The following is a 21474-nucleotide window of genomic DNA, read 5'->3' on the forward strand; positions in this document are numbered from 1 at the left end:
GCATGTCCGGTTGCTCTTCCTATAGGGATGACACCTCGGGATGCACGTGCATTGTCATTTTCATGAATGGCCACATTCAAAGCCACAAGCATGGCAAAGACGTTATTGGAAGCAGCGGGCATTGCCATTATGTCTTTTAAGATATTCTGTTTCTGCCAAGGAAGGGCATCCACTGACAAGGTGTTGGATAGTCTCTTATTATTGTTATTATTGGTGTTCAACAATTCTGTCAACTAGTCCTAGCTTAATTAATGCATTGGTTTTCAAAATGTCAACGTTTCAACGTCTTGCTTCTGGTACTTCATAATGAGTGAATGAGTGAGTTTAGTTTTAATCCACTTTTAGCAATATTCCAGCATCATTATGGCTGGAACACCAGAAATGGGCTACGTACGTTGTACCCATGTGCGGAATCGAACCCGGGTCTTCGCCGTGACTAGCGAACGCTTTCAACGCAAGGCTACCCCAGCGTCCTGCACGTCTAGCATAAACCACCTGCCAGGCCTATGACACCTTCGGAAATATCAACGTGTTTAGTACCTTTCTGTGTTACTGACAATTTAAGACACACGCAAGCACAAGAAGACCATGTGATCAGGGTTAAATGGTAAAGGATGGAATCTAGCTCAATCGGCAATAAACAGGAGAGGTCCAGCCATGGAATGGGCCAGAACTGAATGTGAAAGCTTTACCTGTGTGCCTGAAACACTGAAGTTGACTTTCTTGGATGTCTTTAACGATCTGTTTCGGGTCATTATCACACAAAACCACACACACACGTTGTCTCCTCTGTACTAACTCACTATACAATTTACCAACTTACATTCTCGCAATCACTCATATACTGTGTTTTCTTTCCCAGCTCACTAAAGAAACGAGTTACTTTATCAAAAACAACAATCACACACACGCACACACACAAAATTAGAAATAAATTATTACAGCAACCATTGATGGTAACCAGGCTCTCATTCTGAAGTTACCACCTTCTACTCCCAGCAGAAGATTAACCCTTTTCTTGATAATGTTCACACCAGCATCAGCAGCCAAAGATTATTACTGCTGTCTTCTTCTCACAGTAGCAGATTAACTCTGGTGTCTGCGTAATCTCCCACTGTAAGCTGTCACCTTTGAAGCCATTGGGTAAAACTGCCGTAAATGGGCTTAAAGGCGTCCTGACGTGTAACCTGTTGAAGACCGATCACGTCTGATGATACCACTTAAGCTTTAAGCCAGCTTTAAGTCGATGTGCAACGTGTTAATAGGTTCGACATAATCCACGTCCACGTGACGTTGAAACAAAGGCAAGCACCGTTTCGGGCCCCTGATAAAGGCTCTTCGGGATTCGAACAGGAGCGTCTAGTGTACCCAAGGCCACAAATCCGCCAAGCAAATGTGCTTGTTATAAATGGTCCATGCTACCCCTAACACATTTGATATCCGAGTATATAATTACTCCCCATTAACTGAATATTCACGAGACGGCAGATAACTGTACTATTCGTAACTGATGTCAACATCAGCGTTGCAAACTTCCGCCTGTCCGACCGTCCTGGACGGTCAGTTTTTAAAAGTTGCACGCCCGACGGGGCTTGGACCAATCTGACTTTCAGTATAATCACTAAAGCCTTGATTCAAAAAGATTTGAAAGCATTTAACAGTTTCCCTTCTCTTATTTACCCTTTTATAACTTTTCTTTATCTAGAAAATTCTGTACTGGCAACATTCCAACGTTTCCAGCTTTCCAAATTTCCAAGAAATAATTTATTTCCTAACAGGATTTCCATATCATGAGTCGATGTAGATGACACACATATTAAACAAAACTAATGTATAGTTTGATAACCATTTAGCAACACAATAAAGGTTTTTGCTTTATGTTGGCAATGTAAAACATTACATTTGGGGTCCTTGGTAAGCATTCCCTATTCTTATCTAAACGAATGATCAAAAATATTAACCTACAAAAATATTACCTTGAAAAGTTATTTGGGATCCACGTAAACCCCAGCAAATACTGTCAAATGCGAGTAAGGTTTTTAGGTACTGTTACAATCTTAACTTCAGCTTTCTTCACATCTACGTCAAACATATTGCATCCTACCAGTATATTTATAGACAACAGGTTTGATTTCAGTTTTAATCGGTTTTATATTTGTAACAGTTGGACATCAAGACGACAAGAAATCAAGTGCTATACACAACTGTTCAGGTTCTATGCGTCATTGTTGAAAGTGACTCCGTTCCTTCGGATTTGGACAGCTCTGATTTTGATGATGATGATGATGATGATGATGATGATCATCATCATCATCATATGGTTGGGTGTATTGAGAATTCGGAAAGTGTGAATCATGTGTCTGGAGTCTGATGGAAGCGATGGATGTGAGATAGTGGTTCACATCAGGGTAGGAAGAAGAGGGTGGTAGAAGAACACAAGGATGTACGTAATGTCAGCCTGACAATTTAAGCCCAAGCAAGCACAAGAAGAACATGTGGTCAGGGTAGAATCGGTAAAAATGGAATCTAGCTCAATCGGCAATAAACAGGAGAGGTCCGGCCATGGAATGGGACAGAACTGAATGTGAAAGCTTTACCAGTGTGCCTTGGGTGGAAGATCTGTTAGCTCATCACTTGACCTATGTTGAAACCATCCGGACAACCAGGCCAGATATCTCTCCTGAGATGCAGCCAAGTGATGGAATACATGAACATTCCTCATTCTTTGAATATGAGGATCAGCTAACATTGGTTTCTTAAGCGCCGAAGTGAAACAGCGCAGTCATCCATGCACCATGACGGATCTACTGAGGCTGAGCTTCACGAACCGAATATCATAACTCACAATGCTCACAAATGAGGTGTCGACAATATGGATTATCTGGGTGCAATTTTCTCCGTAAAACATTAAGGCAACAGATGGACAGTGGTTCTCTTCTACAACATTGTGGATGTTGCTGACATGTAGTATGGCTCTGGAGTATGGCACTGGAGTGTTCGACGAAGAGGTTCCCGTCGGCTTCACCTCCTGAGGACCAAGGTCTCTTGTGGAGGCAGGACGACTGCCAACAGGGGGCCAGGCAGGCAAATTTTCAAACAATCTTTTGAAGAGAACTATAAACATATTGTTTTTCACCATGACTTCATGTGCAAGTTACTACTTGTTTCAGGTTTCAGCGCTTTTCACAAACGATCACATGCGTATTCTTTTGGCATTCATTATCGATGTTGAAAGTATCAATGATGTGAAACATTAAAGGTCACATTCAACGCAAAATGCAACTTGGGAGATTTTGGTACCTTTTGATATGGACTTATAGAGACAAATGATCAAAAATGTTAATTCAGCTGATAACTTTGAAATATAACGCGGAGGAAAAAAAAAGTTCAAGCGATTCACTAATTTCATCCTAACAAGTGAAAACTGAGGTGAAAATTGGTTTCAACAGCAATACTGTGCTGTTGATTAGGTTCGCGTGACTCGAACCGGGAAGCTTGGACAGTTTATTCCCAAGACGGCAACTCGTAAAATCATAGTTAGTTAGTGATGCCTGTAAGGATCTTCGCTGTGGTTTAAGTTGAAGAACAAATTTCAAAGATGTTTCTTGAGATTGTAAGCTTCCTTGATCTGCATTAAAAAGTAATAAATACACTGTTCCGATACTTTTTCTCATTTGTTTTACATTTTGAATTGGGGAGGTGTGATAGATTTACAACCACGTTATCAAGAAAGTGTAGCATTAGAAATACTAACATCATTGTTTAAATAGTGCTCAGCTTGAAAACTGAAATGGTTTAATCCATGTATATAACACAGAAAACAACTTGTTGATTGTGATGTCACAGACCAAACTCAATGGCGATTATATTGACGCCTATGTGCTAATCCTTCGCTTTTCAGAGAAGTGATCGTCTGCATGTGGGCTGTACCTCCTTCTCGCCAAACAGATGTTGGGTTCTTCTTGCGAAGTGAGACGAAGGCATGGAGCGGTCCCCTTTAAGGAGGAAAAAGCCTCGATTCAGGACTAACATGTATGTACTCCCTAATACTGAGAGCTGGAGTTGAATGGACCTGTAGCTGTGCCCATCTCCGACCATGTACATATATGCATATACTGTTTTGTATGTGGAGTATGTGCCCCAGGTGTATTGCATATCTGTTTTGTGTGTGGAGTATGTGCCCCAGGTGTATTGCATATCTGTTTTGTGTGTGGAGTATGTGCCCCAGGTGTATTGCATATCTGTTTTGTGTGTGGAGTATGTGCCCCAGGTGTATTGCATATCTGTTTTGTGTGTGGAGTATGTGCCCCAGGTGTATTGCATATCTGTTTTGTGTGTGGAGTATGTGCCCCAGGTGTATTGCATATCTGTTTTGTGTGTGGAGTATGTGCCCCAGGTGTATTGCATATCTGTTTTATGTGTGGAGTATGTGCCCCAGGTGTATTGCATATCTGTTTTGTGTGTGGAGTATGTGCCCCAGCTGTATTGCATATCTGTTTTGTGTGTGGAGTATGTGCCCCAGCTGTATTGCATATCTGTTTTGTGTGTGGAGTATGTGCCCCAGGTGTATTGCATATCTGTTTTATGTGTGGAGTATGTGCCCCAGCTGTATTGCATATCTGTTTTGTGTGTGGAGTATGTGCCCCAGCTGTATTGCATATCTGTTTTGTGTGTGGAGTATGTGCCCCAGGTGTATTGCATATCTGTTTTATGTGTGGAGTATGTGCCCCAGGTGTATTGCGGTTCGGATACCAGGAAATGAAAGCTGGATTTTGTAACGAGCAACGTAGTTGGGCTATACTGTGTTTTCAGTGTTCACCACTTACCCATGTCCTGTTTCATGGGAAGGAGAGTGGAAATCCTGCCCATGTGTATGTTCGTTGGCTGCATGATATGGATGCTTACGTGTTTATACATTTTGTGACAGTGAGTTTTACGTGTCTACTACTGTAAACTGATGGCTGCATTTTGTGGATCTTTAATTGTTCATATAATTTGTGACAGTGTATTATGTGTGCTTGCTACTGTACACCGTTGGCTGCATTATGTGGATGTTTGACTCCTCATATATTTTGTGACAATGTATTATGCGTGTCTACTACTGTAAACCCTCCAGAAGAATAGGCAGCGTTGCCTACGTTGAGGGAACACAGCTCCAGAGATATTTTCTAAAAGTTTTTATCTCCGGTTTTACGTGTCGGGCTTCAGTGACCTTTGACCTTGTTCAAATGTAAGTTTAAAATTTAAATGCATATTATACAGCCAGCAACAGCCGAATGTTGGTGGTTTTTCTCAGTGCCTGTTATGTTCGAGAATTTGGTATTGTATGATAATAAAAACAGTGATCCGCACTGCTGATAGAGTTATACTTGTTATTGTTTTGTTGTTTTGTTTTGTTGAAAGTTGTGTACTCGAGAAGAACTGTTTTTGTCCACGGAAATCGGATGTGCCCGACTTTATCGCCGTGTAGGTGTTTTTGGTTTTGCAGCAAATCGTCCTACTTTTTATCACTCTTTGTATCCATGTGGGGAATCGAACCCGGGCATTTGCCTGTTTAGAATGACAGGTAAAACATGATGTGGAACAAAGACTATATTACCAATGTTGTGATGACCACAGTGGCGAGGTATTATTGCACTGATATAAAAAATAACAGAAAATTTCCGTAAACGTGCAGCTATAGAAATGTTTCACCTCGACAAACTACTGAAGGTACACTACTGCCTAAAAGTTCATTCCCCTTGTGACAAGCATTCACGTGTTCAATTTCATGAAAAAGCACTGATGAAAAGGTTCCGACTCGCATGCCAAAATGCTATAAGTTCTTAATTCTGAAAATTCCCAGAAGTGGTCAGGGAGGAACTACGATTTTGATTAATTGGTAATGTTTTGTATTTTGGTTTGTTTTTGTTTTGTTTTGTTTTCATTTTATAAATTAGTGTTTTATTGTTTGGATCTTGCCAGTTTTGTTTCCTTCCGCCCGTAGCCCCCGTTTTATTTTAACATTCTGTGAAAAAGAACAAATGTTTAATTATCAATTATCCCTAAATTAGCCTTTGTTAATTTTTTGTAGTTTTGTTTCGTTATGTTGGTTTTTTGTTTTTGTTTTTGTTTTGGTATTTCCACTTTATATTATTTTCTTAAATAGTTGATTATGTGAAATTATATGCAATCTAGGCCAGTTTTGATATGATATATGATATTTTAGGTATTATGGACATGCAAGATGCATCGCAGTCATTTGTGTATTTCCATTCCAATCATATCTGATTTCCTGCAATCAAATCACAGCTAATAAGGCTGCCAATGAAATCGAGTAAAACCAGAGTACTTTGAGATTGGCTCCGATGCTGATCGCTTAAAATCAGTGAAATTTAAAGTTATTGTAACTGATTTAGTTTATGTGCTATGGAATATGGATGTAAATGAGAGAGAGGATTCGCTGTTCAAGGTTTAAAAAAATGAATCCATTAAAAATGCCAATACCATGATTATTGATACTTGCTTAGAACTGCAAATCACAAACAACACCTATGAAATAACATTTATGATTCACCGTTTAATCACACAGATTGCCATTCGCTGCGTGTTGTGACATCCATGTGATGAATTGACGCTGTATCAAACATTAGTATAAAGAGAGTCAGTTATTCTATTGTTTATCTAAACATCTCAGTCTACTTAACATCTTGATAGCTCAATAATTAATGAAAGGATATTTAACCTTATCAACTCATTCACGAAAAGTTCTACCCAAAGGGATTTTATCCGGGAAGGGTCCAGTTATATATCTTGGCTACTTTGAAAATGAAATTTAACACTACATGAGTCCAAATCCAAGTGACTAGAACAGGTGGAATGGGCAAAGGCAGGTGGTACAGTTCAGGTGTGACAAGAAAGTTGTCCAGAACAATGGGATAGTGAGAGAGAAAGTGGTCCAGAGCAGCGGGACAGTAAGACAGAAAGTTGTCCAGGGTAGGGGGACAGTGAGACTCTGGACTTTACATACTGTGGTATTGTTTTGACATATGACGTGAGAAATTGTTTTACATTTTGCGTTAGGCGTTGTACTTCTGCATTAGAGACATACTTTACATATTGCGTTATTTTCACGTGTTGCGTTAGGTTTTTACGTACTGCGTTAGTTCTTACATTTTGCGTTAGGTTTTTACGTACTGCGTTAGTTCTTACATTTTGCGTTAGGTTTTTACGTACTGCGTTAGTTCTTACATTTTGCGTTAGGTTTTTACGTACTGCGTTAGTTCTTACATTTTGCGTTAGGTTTTTACGTACTGCGTTAGTTCTTACATTTTGCGTTAGGTTTTTACGTACTGCGTTAGTTCTTACATTTTGCGTTAGGTTTTTACGTACTGCGTTAGTTCTTACATTTTGTGTTGATTGTACAAGGCGTCGTGAGACTGAGGTTGAAGAAATGCCTATATGTCTTACTGACATGGGAGGATGAATAATAGCGAAGACTGCATGAAATGAATTTTAAAAGAATACGTGAAAAATTGCACTCAGACAACGCATGCAACTCACAAGAAAGGTAACATGTTGATGAATCTAAATTCTTTTTGCGCCTCACTTAGACTTAACTGAAAGGGGCTCAGATTCAGAGCAATTTCCGTGGACTGGTTGTTGCTTTTGTTATTGTCTTTCTCCCCGGATGAGATGCCAGAAGTTTTAACTGTCACGTGACCTGCTGCGCCACCCACCTGCACTATTGAATGTATAAGTATAAGCTGATCAACAAAGATGGAATTGTTTTCACTCGGTAATACATCCATCGTCATCATTATGATAACAAATGAAAACATTTTGAAGTTTAGTCATCTGCCACTGGTCAATAAAAGTTAGGAGTGACAAATAACGAAGTCAATTTACGTCTTAATCCTAATCCTTATAGTCCTAGCTAGTTTATTATCATATGTGCATGCATTTCATAAAAAGCACAATATTTGCTTATAATAATGGTGAATTTATAACATGACTGTAATGCCGAGAAAATTTAATATTTGCACCGAGAATCACAATTCACACACTCACGCCCTAAGTCTCATTTCACTTCACCTCCAAAAATATTCTGTTGGATGCTACAACAAATGAATAAAAACAAAAAGCAAATGCAATATTAACATCAAAACAAACCATTGTTATAGCAACAATGACAGCCTATTACCTTGTTCGAGGTGTGTATCCATCATTATATATAACAATGATTTGTTTTGATGTTAATATAATAATTGCTTTTTGTTTTATACGATATGCGCAGTGAGATATCGTTTCAGGTTTCTCACATTGATGTGTTGTTTCATTGATCACCCAAGATAACACACATATTTACCATTATTAACAAAAGCAATTTAGTTAGCCAGTAATGTGAAATTACTAATTAGCGGTTAGCCCTTTGAATCAAGGGCGTTGTTTTTCTATGTATTCCCGGTGTGGCCCTCCCCACAGTGGCCCCTGAGTTTCCACGCCATGTTAACGACCCTGTTTACGCCCTGTTTACATCAAGTGGTACAAGAGGATAAACGCACGCACGCATGCGCGCGCACACCCATTCGTGCATTCGTGACCCATTCGTGTTATTACGAGACAATCCGAACACCGACTCGTGCCCCACTGGAAGGCATTCGTCACCACTCGCCCGTTTCCGTATCTTCCGAGGAGACTCCTACCGATGGAAATACCACGAGGTGTTTTGAAAAAAATAATACCGAGGACTTAAATCGGAGTTAAGACAGTTTGTGATTGTTTAAATATCGGGAAAATAGATGTGGTCTATTTTGACATGACACAGAGCATATAGCTACAATTTGAAGTTTTCCACACGGACAGGCCTAGGGCCCTGAACGATGAGAGGTTCAATATCCATGTAAGTTTGTTTACATAACGACTGTCGTGTTTCAAACTGAACCTTTTCCCTGACGGTTCGCTTTCAAGATTTTGCGTGTACTTTCCGAAATTTTAGTTTATGTAAAACTTATGATATTTACCGACGAGTTCGAAAATATTATGTATACGTGACAAAACCATCCTTAACCTTTAACAAGGTGCTTACATTTCACTTCTCTAGCGATATTACATTTCTTGGGGTCCTTCATTTTCCTTTCAGCGTGTCCGTTTTAAACTCCAGCAGGTTTAATTTGGAATCTGAGGCGAAAAACTGAGAGTAATTACGTTATTTCAACAAATCACATCATCGCCATTATCATAATCATCATATAATTATTGTAAGAATCAAGTTAATATCTTTCTAAGGAACTAAAGCAGCAATTCTATGGTGCTTCCGCGATGCTTATAACGGATGGAATTAGATGGTTTGGGTGGTTTTACAGTTTTAGTGGGCCAATAAGAGACAATTATAGACATTTCAAGAAATCGTTTAGTGACGATAAACTAAACAACAAAACTATTAATACTAATTTTGATACATGTATAGACATACCTAATAAACTCTGCTGAGTGTTACGGACTGGGGGATTAAAACGAAATATACTTGTCGTTCTTGTATGACGTCGTTCTGACGTTCATACGCCAGTGTGAAATCCTTCGAGGTGGCATGAGTCGGTATTCGGCTAGTCACACAATAAGAGGAATGGGTCACGAATGGAGGACGAGTCTTCTTGTAGGTTACGGAATGGGGCGATTGGTGGTGAATGAGACACATGCCTCGACACTGTATACTGCATATGATGTGCACACTTGGTATGTCATTGACTGCATGTGATACGCAGAATAATGCACTTGGTATACAATTTACCGCATGTGATATGCAGTGTATTGCACATGGCATAATTTTTACTTAATGCGATATACATAATAATGCACTTGGTATACTATTTACTTCATGTGATATGGAGAATAATGCACTTGGTATACTATTTACTTCATGTGATATGGAGAATAATGCACTTGGTATACTATTTACTTCATGTGATATGGAGAATAATGCACTTGGTATACTATTTGCCGCATCTGATATGCAGTATGGTATACTGTTTGCTGAATGTCTTGTACAGTGTATTAAACTTGATATGTTGTATACTGAATGTGATATACACTATATTGAACCCACAGCAATCTACGGCATATAGACGTCTTGCTTCGTTTAGATCTTAACCGTCGCAGAGGGGTCTGGGCAGTAGGGAAAATAATGTGGTTCAGGGACTGTCACATTGGCTGTAAATCCCACAATAGCAAGTATCTTCAAGTGCGCCCAATGGCATATACTTTCCACATTTTGTATTATGCATTTGATTTTGCATGTACATTTACGTAATATTGTCAGTCATCCTACTATCATTCCCTCGCCGAAACAGCAACGTTTGATATTCACATTCATTTCACTCACAACCTCTGTGTTAGGGAGAATGTGATCGTGATAATGTGGTTTGATAAAAAGATAAAAAATAGTGTGGTAAACACAGCCATGACACCTTAAGGCAAACCGGTTCAGCGACATGATGAGATGTAATGACCAGACTACCCCAGGGGTTCTTCGGGTAATGTGACCTCATGACCCCAGGGGTACTTGGGGTTAAGGTCACATATTATGTCTCTCATTTGAAAACAGCTCTGATAGCAATCATAACTTTAAATTTCGGGGAGTATACGATCTTGCAATTAAACACTGTTACTTGATATCAGGTTGAGTGAGTGATTTAACGTCACATCAGAAATATCTTAGCCATATCGTGACGAGAACATTTAACATTTACTATACGGAAAAAAATCAGATAAACAGCTGCCATCTTTACTGTGACGTCATCACACATCGCACCTTCCTTTCTAAGGCGAGAGGCCCTTAACATGGACACCTAAAACGATTTGTGTTTTTCAACACTATGAATGTAACCCGATGTGTTCTGTCGTCTAATATCAAGACCATTGTTAAATGTGCTCAAACAATCAACGCAGAAAGTCTTAGACGAGAGTCTATAACGAAATTAGCGGTTATCTTGCTGAAACAACAGGACAAAAAGAAAAAGATCCGAGTACAGTGTGGAGTCCATTTCGGTGTCCACCGAGGAAATATGGAGGAATATTGCTAAAAGCGGTGAAAAACGGGCGTTTCTGTTTCGTTACAGAGGAGCGATTTGACGGTTGGGATATTTAAAAAATCGAAAATATTAATTTCAAATTATATAGGGGTTAAATTAATATTCATAAACACAAGCTTGTTGAAAGAGAGGACTAAGGAGAACAGTCTCTCTGACCTGGTGTGACCGTATCTCAATTGCATTGATAGATGCTAATGCTGTTGATCACTGGATTGTCTGGTCCAGACTGGATTATTTACAGAGCGCCACAACGTATCCGTAATATTTGCTGAATGCGGCGTAAAACTAAACTCTCTTACTCACTGCCATGCGTATTGTCTGGTTGTATTTGTTTTGCTTTCTCTTTTGGCCGATTTTAGTTGTCTTCCTTAGGGAGTTGTATGCCACAGGTTGAAACATGTCAGACCGCTGCCATATGACTGGAATATTGCTGAGAGCGGCGTAGAACTAAACTCACACGACTTTCTAATGTCATAGTGGAAGTACAAAAATCCTAGCAAACAGGATTGCGTTGGCTAAAGTGAAGTTTTTAATAATGATAAAACATTAACGGTGAGAGATTAAAATACTCACGTGCGTTTGTTTGCATGACAGCTGCCTGGCTCAATTTCATTCCAGGGTGTGACCAGGAAGGACATGGATGTACGGACTTGTTTTGGAGATTCTACGTGCGCTTTCCAACATTTTTAGGAAATATGAATATAAATAGTTCGAGTTTACTATTGTTATCAGCTTTAATCTATAACATTAAAGTTTAAACTTGATATCACTGGGGATTTTAGTACGACGTTTGTGGTGCTATTGATATTTTGTACGAGGTATTCATGTCAGAATTCCACCAGGGGATTTCAACAAGGTTGCGCAAAAGGTCACCTTAAAAAGATCTTCAAGTAATGTTTTTGTGTCTGCACTTAATGTGGCTGAAAAGAGATTATTTTATTTGTGTATTCAGTAATAAAATTTGTGATTCTTAAACCCTGTTTAGAAATATACATTTAGAAATATGAGACGAACAGCTGATAGTAATACCGTTAGAAAAATGTGCTTAAAATATGTTTTCTCCTTGTTTCAGTTGTATCAAAGAGATTTACTTCTTTAAAAGAAATAACTTAAATATAATATGATATGATATGATATGATATGATATGATATGATATGATATGATATGATATGATATGATATGATATAAATCAGCAATACAATATACGAGTGCTTCGGTAATATTAAGTACAGTTGGCATCAAACAGGAATAGGGTTATCGTTCTTGTTTATAGTAGTTCTGATGTTCAAATATGAAATATGCGCCCAAATATGAAATCCTTCGAGAGGGGCATGAGTCGCTATTTGACTTGTCCTGGAATAACACGGTTTGGACACGAATGTTTCTGTGTAGAATGTTCAATGCAAAACTGACCATTGAAGATCTGGGTTTGAACTGGTCTTCAGCAACCCTTGCCTGTGGTAGGAGACTAATAGATCAACGGATCGCTTATTCAGGTTCGCTACCTTGGGTGACAATATGTCATGCCAAAATGTCCACACTGATCGATGCTCCTGATGTTAACCACTGGCTTATGACTTCATTGCTTGTAGACTGACGCAATGTAGCTGAAAAAAATGCTGAGGGTGGCGTTAAACAACAAACAAAACAAACACATCAATGGGCTCTATGTTTATATTGGTGTATCTTTACTAACGCAGGTATCAGCACTATAAATACTATGCTGTGCTTGTCTATTTGAGTGTTAAACCATACACTCAAGTTATTCGGCGGAAGTCTGTAAATAATCAAGTAAATAATCCAATGATCGACATTATGAGCATACATCAATTAAAGACCGCGTGAAGCACCCGTGAAGGTCTGTTCCGCTCTGAGTAAATATTGGTTTCAAGTATCTGCTTTTCAAATGATTGTTTAGTTAAATTTATCAGAGATTAGGGAATTTATCTTTATAGTCTTATAGTCATATATATATATTTGGTTTACATTGAGCTTTTTGTCAGTATGAGGTCCGGGGATCTCAAGCACATCATAATAATTATTCAAATATATTTGTCATGGAAATGGGGATGGGGCTATATAATATTGTTATATATAATAGCTTTACATTAACCTTTCTTCAGAAGCGACATCCAATGGTCTCTCCAAGAAACCTCTTTAGGGAATTAAATCAAATCAAGGATTGACATTTTTCATTTTATTACGTCCAATTACCATCGATTGGTACTACTAGTGAGTCGATGCTAAATTTTAAAAAATTCCGACATTACATTGAATACAAGGGCAGCTACAAAGGAGCAACTGTTTGCTATATCGTGTCTCAAACGTAACAATTTAAAGGCATACCGAAACCGACAAAAAACACCCCAAAACATAATTAAAACACAATTATCGCTCATTCATGGCATATAATATATACTATCCCAAAGAGAAACGCATAGGCGACTTGAATTCTTTGAAAATCTATTAATTACTTATTGTGTTCAAACAATCGTCACAATATGCAACAAAGGTGTTGATATCATGATTTTACACAATTGCACAAGTAAACAATCGATTTTACCTGAAAATGTACGAGGATTAGGAAGGCATCGCCACAACGCGGCACAAATCACCTTCCAGTTGAAATTGTGCAGCAAAGAGCATTCACTACCTGACAATACAAATCCAGGTTACTTTCAGAAATTGGCATTCATTTTGAAGGGGTTTCAAGGTGAAATCACTGCGTAACATCTTGACAGCAACACGGAACATCGCCACAAAAGGCATGCTGGAGATTACCAATCTTTTGTTTGGCAGGCGTCTGAGTGCTACTCCGAGCAAGATATCATGGCTTGCAGCTCGTTGCAACCAAGCAGGTATGACAAATGACCATCTCCGTTCAAGCAGATCTCGAGTTACCATTGCAGCTTAAGATCGGCACATCCGGGTACTACAGTTGTGCGATCGTATTGCCATGGGGGATACCTGTACTTCAGAGGATACCCGGTCAAACTGTATGAAACAGGATGAAAGAGATTGGCCTGAGAGCCAGGAAACCCGACGTCGTGGTCGAGCTACGTCTTCACCCTCGCGCTCAGCTTCTCCATTTTCGAAAAGTATCCACTTGATTGTATAGACATTACCTTCTTCTACACAGATGTAAAATGTCATGCACTATAGTCTATTTGTGGATGAGTGATTCTTGTTTGAAAATACAACAGATATCTCGTCTATGCGTTTCTTTTTTTGTTAGTATACATTGCTGATTGTGGAAAAACCAAAAACACATAAACGAAATTATAAGTATACAATAGGTAAAAGTACAGTAATTTTCACTGGTATTATTTCCCTCGAGACTAAGCACCCAGGAAACCGTACCCAGTCAGAGTGGATGGGTGTGTACTCAAGTGTAATGACGTCTTTCATTGGCTGGTCATTTTGTCGATACTCTGATGACTCGTTGAGTGTATATAGAGATTGTGTGTTTGATTGGCATTTTAGAAGTATGGTGACTAATAAGAAAGTAAGACCTTTTTATAGATAACAAAGTCTTTCATTTAATGTGATGCGAGGTTTCGGTATGGATTCATGTAGAAGAAATTCAAAGAAGTTTGTGCAGGTTTCCGTCCGATCCGGTCATCCGATACAAATGGATGCAATATGTTCGCAACCAACAGGCAACGTGTTACATGTACAAGTATCACACCTGCCTGTCTGTAATTACATATTTTGACAGAGGCAGAACTCTGATGCACGAGCCATAAATCAATGTATTTTGTTTGTGGTGTATCGCACGATAGGTGCTAAGTTCAAATTGCATGTGGTCAATGATTGAAGTTACGTATTGCATATTGTCGTTAGCAGACAGGCGGGTGTCAATAAAACAAAGTCAGTTTTATCTGGGACAGAGACATGATTTTCTGTGTTTTCATAGACATGTATGAAACATTTCAGTTTTCAAGCTGAGCGATTCTTAACAATGATATTAGTATTTCTAATACTACACTTCCCTGAAAACATGTATGGGACCAGGGTATTTTTATTATTGCAGACCAAAAGATTTTTGTCATCACAAGAAACATCTCTTGTTCTCCAACATCGACCACAGCGATAATCCTTGCGTGTATGATTTGTTGTAATTTTACGAGTCGCCTTCTTGCGAATCTAATCACTTCACATGAGTTATGAGCGCAGCGCAGCACAGCTGCTGAAATCACTTTTCACTCCAGCGCTGGGGTGAAAATAGTGAACCCTTTGAACTGGGGTTTTTTTTCGCGGTTTTTTTTTCATCGCCTTATTTTTCAACTTTATAAGCTGAATTTTGCATGTTTGATAATTTGTTTCTGTAAGTCCATATTGAAAGGTGTCAGAGTCTGCAAAGTTGTGTTTTGCGTTTCATGTGACCTTTAATGGATTGTAATAAGAAATATGACTTCATCATTAGGTTTCCTAATTACTTCTATTGACTCAATGTCAATAAAGTACAGATTCACGAAAAACATCCAGGATCTGTCGAGGGTCTCAGTTGTGACAGTTAGGCTTCGATGGCCACGCAGCTGTAAAATAAGAACACTTCTATTACAAAACCAGAAGAGCACCATCTTTGGTTTTGGTTCGTTATAACATTGTTCAAAGCATTCAGCAACAGACCAGCAATATGGCAACGGCTTATAAATAATAGAGTCTTGACCAGACAATCCAGTGTTCAAAATCAAGAGCATCGATCCCACTTGGGATGCGATGACATGTGCCATCCAGGTCAGCAAGCATGACCACAAGATCCCGTTTGTCGCCTCTTATGACAAGCACGAGTTACTGAATTTCAGTTCTAATCCGGATTTGTTTTGGTTATTTCTGGATTGAAGAAATGTTGTACGTGCATCTGAATCACCGCTGCATGTTGTTATGAGCGGCGTGAAACCAACGTAACTCACTAGCTCGCTCACTCACTCACTCACTCACTCAGTGTGTAATCGAAACACGTGATCATACTTTTCCGACGTGCTCACCTGTCCGGGGAGTCAAGCATATGGGACCTTCAAACTCGGCTGTGCACATGCACGTGTTCTCGCTGACGCAGACACCACCGTTCAAACAGGGTGGGGAGCAGGCTGGTGATGAAACAAGTGGAGGTAAAAAGTCAGAAGGGTAGTTGCTGCATTGGAGTGAGAGGGACAGATGGTGGGATGAGTGAGTGAGTGTGTGGGTGGGTGGATGAGTTGAGTGATTGACTGATTGAGTGAGTGGGTGCGTGCGTGAGTGAGTTGGGTGAATGAATGAGTGAGTTAGCGGGTGGAGAGTGAGTGGGTGGGTGGTTGGTTGAGTTAATTAGTGAGTGAGTGCGCGTTTGGAGTGAGTGAGTTAGAGGTATTCGTTCTTCTGAAAGTCCCTTCGTGCACACAAGATCTTTCGCCGCTTAGTGGCTCTATAGGTGCGTCTAGAGAAAGTTATTGTGTCCATGACTCTGCTTAGTTTTCACTGCACTTAAAGAGCATTCACATGGTGAGACATCTTGTGTCCTGAGGACTACTCTTAGTTTTCATTATACCCGAACAGCCGTTCAGCGGCGAAATATCTTGTGTCCCATAGCTGCTCGTAGGTTTCATTTCATCTGGAGAGTCTTCGAGCAGCGAAAGCTTCGGACAAGAAAGAATATCTGAACTTTTTACACAGATAAATTTTGCAAGAAGTGTATCCTTGTATCCTTAGGGAATATATTCGTGTACACGTGCGCGAGTGTGCGCGTGTACTTTTTGGTGTGTGCGGCGGTTTGGAAGTTGACGGGGAAGGTACTGGTTTGGGTATATCTCTCATGTTCTGTGCAGTGGTGGGGGAGCCAAACAGTTGATGCATTATCTTTCTTTTTGTGGATCAAAATATGTTCCCAACAAATGCCGCCCTATCCACAGGCCTTCGTGTCATTTGCGAGTTTTACAGATGGTTTTTTTTTTTAATATAAACATTTTGAGATGATCCCCAACTTGAAACGTTTCACAGTACAGCGTCTAGATTTATTGTACGGAGAAGGGTTTCAAGTTGGGGGTCATCTCAAAATTTCTATATTTTTAAAAAAAAACAATCATTAATCCTCGCAATGACACGAGGGCATGTGGCGCCATCCCTACAACGAAATGATCTGTCCCTAAAACATGTTTCACGAAATATCGATAGAAGTGTTTTCAAACCCTTGGGGAGTGGGGATGTTATTTGGCGACAGAACAGTTTCAACCACTACTTCGCGATGAGGCGCCAAATGGTTTCTGGATCCCACGACATTCAGTGTGTGCATGACAACAAAATGAAATTAAAGCGTTTAGTTGAACAAGTAACAACATTTAAAGTTCTGAGTTACACATCTGCTGTTACTGTAGATAGAGAATCTCTCATGACTTAGTAAGTTTTACGCCGCACTCAGCAACAGTCCAGCTATATGGTGGAGGTCTGTAAGTAAAGGAGTCTCTACCAGACAATCCAGTGATCAACATCCTGAGCATCGATCTGCCCAATTGAGAACTAATGACATGTGCCAACCAAGTCAGCGAACCTGACCACTTGAACCCGTTCGACGCCTGTTATGGCAGGGATGGGGTACTGAAGATAAACTCTTACCAGGATCTTCACGAGTCGAATTTCTCATGGTAAAACAGGAAAGAAACGGAAATCTTACAAAAGGTGTTCATTGACGTTACGCCATTCCTGCCCAGCTGGACTACAGTGACCACAGTCAAACATGTTGCAAGTGCCTGCTGTAGTCGGGTCATGTCGCCGACGATGTTGCTGCAGCTACATGAAAACACACAATTACATATGAAAATGGTACATAGCATTGAAAGTTTTACACATTTCAATTACGTTGATATACTCATCACGTCTTGGTATATTTTCAACATAGATGTCCAACTAAATCATGTTTTAGGATTTCGAATTCAAGTGAGCTGGATAGATAGCTTGTTTGTTGTTTAACTCAGCAACGTTCGAGTTGTGTGGCGATGATCTGTAAATAACTGAGTCTGGAGCAGACAGTCCAGTGATCAACAGCAACACCAAACTCACGTTCTTTACATTAAAACCCTCACAATAATATTCTCCTTTTTTGCAAGCATTACCATACTGTCACGATGGGAAGAAAACTGGATCGGTATCAAATATTAGTAATCATGGTTTACCACTCACAGTATCATCAATAGGTAGACGAAAATAAAAACATGAAAACAACAAGAAACTAGCATCCCGAGACAGCTGACCCTTCAACACTCTAGTGGTGATGAGGGTATGGTCAGATTCAGGATGATGATATTGCTCCTTTAACACCAACCAATGATACACTATCAATACTGTGGCAAGTGACCGAGTTTGGACTATTTGGGAACTCGCTCCATCATGACATTGTCACTCTTAATTATTATAAGGCCCTTGGTGCTGTAAGTCTTGTTGAAAGAAGGGTGAAGGTAACACCCCAAGACTTTGACCCTGTAATCAGTGACTACATCCTGCACTAAGAAAGCCGATAAAAATATCAGGCCCGTAATCAGTGACTACAAATATTCCTAATAGCGGCGTAAAATGAAACTCTATTCACGTATACCAAATGTATCGCTTGTTACTCACTCTTTTGGTTCCGGTGTCCCTCGGAGTGATATTTGATGGAATATACTTACATGTGGAGTAAAAATAAACTCACTCAGTCACCCACTCCATCTCATGAATGATAGATATTGTTCTGGCTTAGAGATGGGTGATTTTCTGTTTGTTTGTCATGAGGGTTGAAATGTATTACATTATGTCATTTGATCTCCAGTGTTATTTGAAAGATGTTAAAGCTATGGCCAAATCTGAATCGTTACAGACAATTACGTTCACAGGAGATATCGATAACACGTATACCTGATGATAAATGTACTGTAACCTCGATTAAGAATCTTTCATCTTTGGGATTATAATTAGAATGAACAATTTCATGAGGCCATGCTCTCTGAAAATGTACGTAACTAACTAACTCGACCCTATGCAATCCAAACTTATTGACACTGATGAAAGCGTAAACAATCGTAAACTTTATTTACTCGTTGTATGAAATAGATGGGAAGGACGTGTGGTGCTATTAGAGATACGAAATGTTTTAATCCTGGTTGTCATTTTCTCCAAAGACAAAGATTTCGGCGTTTTACTGGGGATTTTTTTCGCAAAATGAAAGTTTGAATTCCTTCAGAAAAAAATAAAAAAGTAGGAAATGGACATGATAGCATGTGAAGAATTTAAAAACACGTTTACAATAACAAAAATGTGATAAACTAGAAAAGAACATTATACAAACTATCTTTGATCATGACGAAGAACTTAAAAGGAAACAAAACGTGTTTGTAGCACAATAAATATAGGCGGTAACTCCCCCCGTGGCACTTCCCTTCATCACGCATCACTGATTCCATAGGTCTCAGAGGTATAGAGGGTAGAGGCTATGTGCCACAGAGGTAGAAGTAACTAGTGAGGTGTGAATGGCTCGAGTTGATTAGTGCTTAATCAACTCACTTTTGACAAGATCTTTGGAGAACCATACAAGAGTAATCCAGACAGTACCGGTCGTCCATTGGTGTACAGCAGTGGTTCCATACGTTCATCGGACTTGCTTTTCTACCAGTTATATTTTGCATTCGGAGGATGATACAAAAAAGATCGCGACCAGTGAGTCAATGTATGATCAAACTTGAAGTATGAAAGATGTTTTGGATACAACGATCTCAAGGTAAGAATTCAGTGAAAGCATTGCGATTATGAAGAATAATACGCCCCCCCCCCCCCCCCCCCCCCAGCTTCAACCCGAAATATTTAAATATTTATCTGATATTGCTGCTAGACATTCAGCCAGACTGTTTAATTCTGTGTCCATTTTAAATATCTCAGCGTTTTCTAAACATTGAAATAAACTATTGTTAAAAATGAAGTTACTGTATAAAATGTCGCAATTATTGTCCTGTAGCTACGTAGACGGAACACCGTTGATAAGACGCAAGGGAAATATCTAATAAATTTGAATGCAAAGTAGGAATAAGGCAAGGATGCATATTAAGTACTTCCACCTTCCATCACCAATTAGCCATGGAAAAAGAAAATAAATGTCAAGTTGGGTGTCAGATCTTTCCCTAATACTTTGAGGAAACCTCAGGGAAAACGACCAGGATAGGAAGAATACTGTAATTGTTTAAATTTAGATAAACGCCAAAGTATTAAATTCTAAGTAGGAATAAGGCAGGGATGCATAATAAGCCCTTTCCCCTTAAATCACAAATTAGCCATAGAAACAGAAGACAGATAACAAGTTGGTATGGACAACATTTTACTGGCAGGCTGTTTTGGATGGTATTGATTGTCTGCGCCATACTTGTAAAAACTCATTGTTAACGGTCAAGATTATAACCGTAGGGTATTTGTCTTTAAAACCCAAATATTTGTGTGTCTATTTCTTTAGTTGACTCATGATGTTTTTTTAAGACAAGCTGAGATCAGGCAAAGGCAACTTTGCCATTCCAAAACGTCACAATGCAGGAGTAATTTTTTTTGATACAAAGAATTATCCTATTTTGCTGCATGGGGCTGTCGTGTTGGGCATTACAAAGAAAGACTTTGCCTTATTCCAAGAGTACAAGCATGTGAAAGAACTCAAGAACAAGAAAACATATACAGCTGTGTGTGTGTGAATGTGGTAGATTTATAATGCTAATATTTTTATCATGTTGGCTAAAATTATAGTTATATAATATTGTGCAAAATTATTCCATATGCCTTCTTATAAGTGGAACAAATACAGTGTGACACCCAGTTACTGTATGATTCTTGAAGATTGAATTGTGTGACATTTGTAAAGGAAACTATTTATGAAGCTGGGTTTGACTATGTATAAATTCAGAATGGAGAATACCTCGAACATCTTATTAACATGGTCTCAACTGATTAAAATGCAAACATTACCTAATGTCTAAAATTCAGTTTAAAACTGGAGAGTATCTTTTGAAACGTCTTTAGCAAATGTTAAGAATGGAATGTTCATCGCATACTCTTATCATTCAACAATATAGACACACATATATTAAATTGTCTCAGAGTGTAAAAATTGTGCAAGAGGCTGGATGTAGAAGATGAGTACCATTTTACATTTTATGTACATTATCATTTAATTAATTGATTAAATGCAAATTAAGTATCCAAGCAGGTTGTGCAGCAGGTCTAAGGTCTTTTATCGACAGAATTTGGCCATAGTTTTGATTATCTGTTGAATTTAATTTTTATTTGCCTTGCCATCTTAGATAGAGTAACGTAAACAATATAGTTAATGTTACGTATCCAAGATCCAAGAACATTCCTCCTTACTAATAACAACTGTATCAAGTTAAACTATTGCAATACATTTACTATGCAATGTGTAAG

The 21474-nt window shown here is 39.0% G+C and overlaps 1 protein-coding gene across 1 annotated transcript in view; it reads right to left on the bottom strand.

The window, feature by feature from the left end:
• LOC137255389 (uncharacterized) overlaps nucleotides 1–21474 on the bottom strand; it is a 35144-nt gene that overhangs the window by 9844 nt on the left and 3826 nt on the right. The window contains exons 2-3 of the mRNA XM_067792832.1: nucleotides 17720–17835; nucleotides 16062–16163 (exon numbers count right to left, since the gene is read on the bottom strand). Coding sequence (XP_067648933.1) covers nucleotides 16062–16163; nucleotides 17720–17835 — 218 coding nt within the window. The remainder of the gene's footprint in view (nucleotides 1–16061; nucleotides 16164–17719; nucleotides 17836–21474) is intronic.

This window comes from Haliotis asinina, chromosome 11, assembly GCF_037392515.1.
Source record: "Haliotis asinina isolate JCU_RB_2024 chromosome 11, JCU_Hal_asi_v2, whole genome shotgun sequence".
Classification (NCBI taxonomy): domain Eukaryota; kingdom Metazoa; phylum Mollusca; class Gastropoda; order Lepetellida; family Haliotidae; genus Haliotis; species Haliotis asinina.